At 40.3% G+C, this 2,840-nt stretch overlaps 1 protein-coding gene across 1 annotated transcript; it reads left to right on the plus strand.

Annotated features, from left to right (window-relative positions):
• The first annotated feature begins 305 nt into the window (after positions 1 to 305).
• On the plus strand, positions 306 to 603 carry LOC127206350 (40S ribosomal protein S28-like). Its single transcript, XM_051165636.1, has one exon. The coding sequence runs from the start codon at positions 323 to 325 to the stop codon at positions 530 to 532; it is 210 nt and encodes a 69-aa protein (XP_051021593.1). The 5' UTR covers positions 306 to 322; the 3' UTR covers positions 533 to 603.
• Positions 604 to 2,840: the final 2,237 nt, after the last annotated feature.

Consider the following 2,840-nt stretch of genomic DNA (forward strand, 5'->3'; position numbering starts at 1 on the left):
ATGTGCTGTTACCAAATGATAATAATCAGAAGTAATAGAATAGATAAGAGTCCATGAAAAGGGGTTTATCACTTTCTTATATTTTTATAACCATATGTACATCTGGTTGCCTACCCAAATATCTGTACTTTAAAGATGGGTAAAAAATAAGCTTAAATAAGCAAAAAATAAGCTTAAACATTAGATGTTTATATATTTAAGTTAGCTACATAATATCTATAATTGTGCGATAAATAAGAATAAATCTTATATTGTGTTCAAAATATTAATTAAAAAGATACATTGAAAATTAAAAAAAGCTCTCCGCCAGATCGCCGCCATCATGGACACGAGCCGCGTGCAGCCCATAAAGCTGGCTAGGGTAACCAAAGTGCTGGGCAGGACCGGTTCGCAGGGACAGTGCACGCAGGTGCGTGTGGAATTCATGGATGACACCAGCCGCTCTATCATCCGAAACGTCAAAGGCCCCGTTCGAGAGGGTGATGTGCTCACCCTGTTGGAGTCAGAAAGAGAGACTCGGAGGTTGCACTGACCCTGCTGCTGGGTCCTAGATATCCACCACTTAACCCATGGAATGACCTGCAACTGTTAAATAAAGCATTTGTATTTTAACTCTTAAAAAAAAAAAAAAAGAGAAAAAAAAAGAAAATTAAAAAAAAAAAAAGAAAACTTTAGATCAAAAGTAGTGAAGTGACTAATTTTATTATCCATAGTAAAAGCTATAGACTTTATCTATGTCTACCAAGAAACTCCAGATATACTTAAGTTTACAGAAATTCTTAAAAGGACTCCCACCTTACCCACTACATGATAGAAAGGGGGTGGACCATCATCTTGTGAAGAGAAGAGGAGAACAGGCATGTTTTAATGCCAAGAGATCCAGAACTTGCACTAACAAAAAAAAAAAAAAAAAAAAAAAAAAAAAAAAAAAAAAAAGCCCGAAAATAATCCAAACTCTTGATCATCAACATTCAGCCTCTTTCCCATGCAAACAAAAAGAATAAAATCAGAAAAAGAGTCAAATAAAAGAGAAGCATCAGAGAATAAGAAAGCCTTTCTTCTTAAAGGGAGTTGGAGGGGCTAGAGGTGGCTCAGCGATCAAGAGCATCTGTTGCTTTTGCGGAAGACCTGTGTCCAACTCAGAGCACCACCATGGCAGCTCACAACCATATGACACTCCGGTTTCAGGGATGTGATGCCCTCTTGTGGGCTCCTCGGTCACAAGGAACACATTTGGTTACATCAGCATGCATGCCAGCAAAACACGTATATGCATAACATAAAATTTGAGGGGGCTGGCGCAAGGTCAGGACTAGCTCTGCAACAGGTCATCCTTTTGATGACACAAGGCTACAGCAAGAGCAATACTGAGCAGTAACCTGCAGCATTCATACAGCAAGTGAAGGGAAATACTCATTATATTTGCTCATATTTGGATTCCTCAGGAAACGAAACAGTACTAAAATATGAGGGCCCTGTAGAAGACCCCAAAGGCAAAGTGTAACCAAGTGTTTCTTCTTGAAACTGAGAACTTTCTGCCCGTAGAGTTTTCAATCCCCCTTTTATTGTTTTGGTCAATGAATGGATTTAGAATTCAGTATATAAATATGCTTTGGTAATCATGCATTGTTACCCATCAGTTATGTCAACAGTATAGATGACGATTAGTGTAACTATTTCCTTGAACTTGGTCTTTTAAAGTGATACACCCTTTACCTACTCTTCCTTCTATACCTCCTTCACACTGGCACATAAAATATCACCTTACTGAGTAAACAATAAAATACGTTCATGCTCCTCTCCCAGTTGTGCACACATACATGAGAAAACAACATCTTAGAGTCCAGAAATAGAGATGGAAAATGATGGAACTTAGCAAAATAAAATATTAAATAATACAGTTTATAGGTTCTAAAAGGTTAGAAATAATTATGGTACAAAGCACAAAGAAGTGGAGGATAGAGAAAAACCAGCCCACTGTCTCGTTTCATTACTGTTTATAGGCGATAACTCAGGCCTACTTTTAACTTTTATGAACCTACTTTAAGAGTCCTTGATGGGGCAGCCCCACGCTCTCTCCCCTCCGCCTTCCCATACACATGGAGAATGAGCTGTCCATTGGCTGCATCTGAACAGAGGGTCTAGGTTCTCTGCCTGCAATGTCCTTGGTTGATGCATCAGTTTGTGCAGCTCCCCCGCAAGGCCCCAGTCCAGATCTGCCAGCCTTGGTAGTCTTCTTGTGGAGCTCCCCACAATACCCCCATCCTTCCATCCACCAACTCTTCAAACTCTGGTGCCCGTGATTTGATTACTGCCCCTTGACATAGAGGCACTGTGGGAACACAGAGGAAGGGGGATGCAGACTATCCAGATGAGACCTGATAGGCTGTGGTTAGATGGTGGGGGAGAAGGTCCCCACCTATCAGAGGGAGGGAGGGAAATAGGGCAAAAGAGGGAGGGAGGGAGGGAGGGTGGGAACAGGAAGATAAGAGCGAGGGGATTACAATGGGGATGTAATGTGAATAAATTATATTTAAAAAAAAAAGAGTGGTTGATGGGTCTGGAGAAATGGCTCAGTGGTTACAAGCACTGGCTACTCTTCCATGGGAACTAGGTTTGAGTCTCAGCACCTACACAGAAGTGTACAATCATCTGTAATTCCAGTTCAAGTAGATCTGGTGTCCTCTTCTGACCTCCTCAGGTACTTTACACATATGGTGCACATACATACAGACAAGCAAAAACAGTCATACAATAAATAAAAAAAATATATTTAAAAATACCTTTTATTAAGTGGTTGTGAGGAATTAGATGAGGATCAGAAAGAAATACAGCTGTGA

Source organism: Acomys russatus, chromosome 23, assembly GCF_903995435.1.
Source record: "Acomys russatus chromosome 23, mAcoRus1.1, whole genome shotgun sequence".
Taxonomy (NCBI): Eukaryota; Metazoa; Chordata; class Mammalia; order Rodentia; family Muridae; genus Acomys; species Acomys russatus.

Bases quoted from the DNA above. Each gene is read 5' to 3' on its own strand.
- LOC127206350 (XM_051165636.1), top strand. From the start codon at position 323: ATGGACACGAGCCGCGTGCAGCCCATAAAGCTGGCTAGGGTAACCAAA.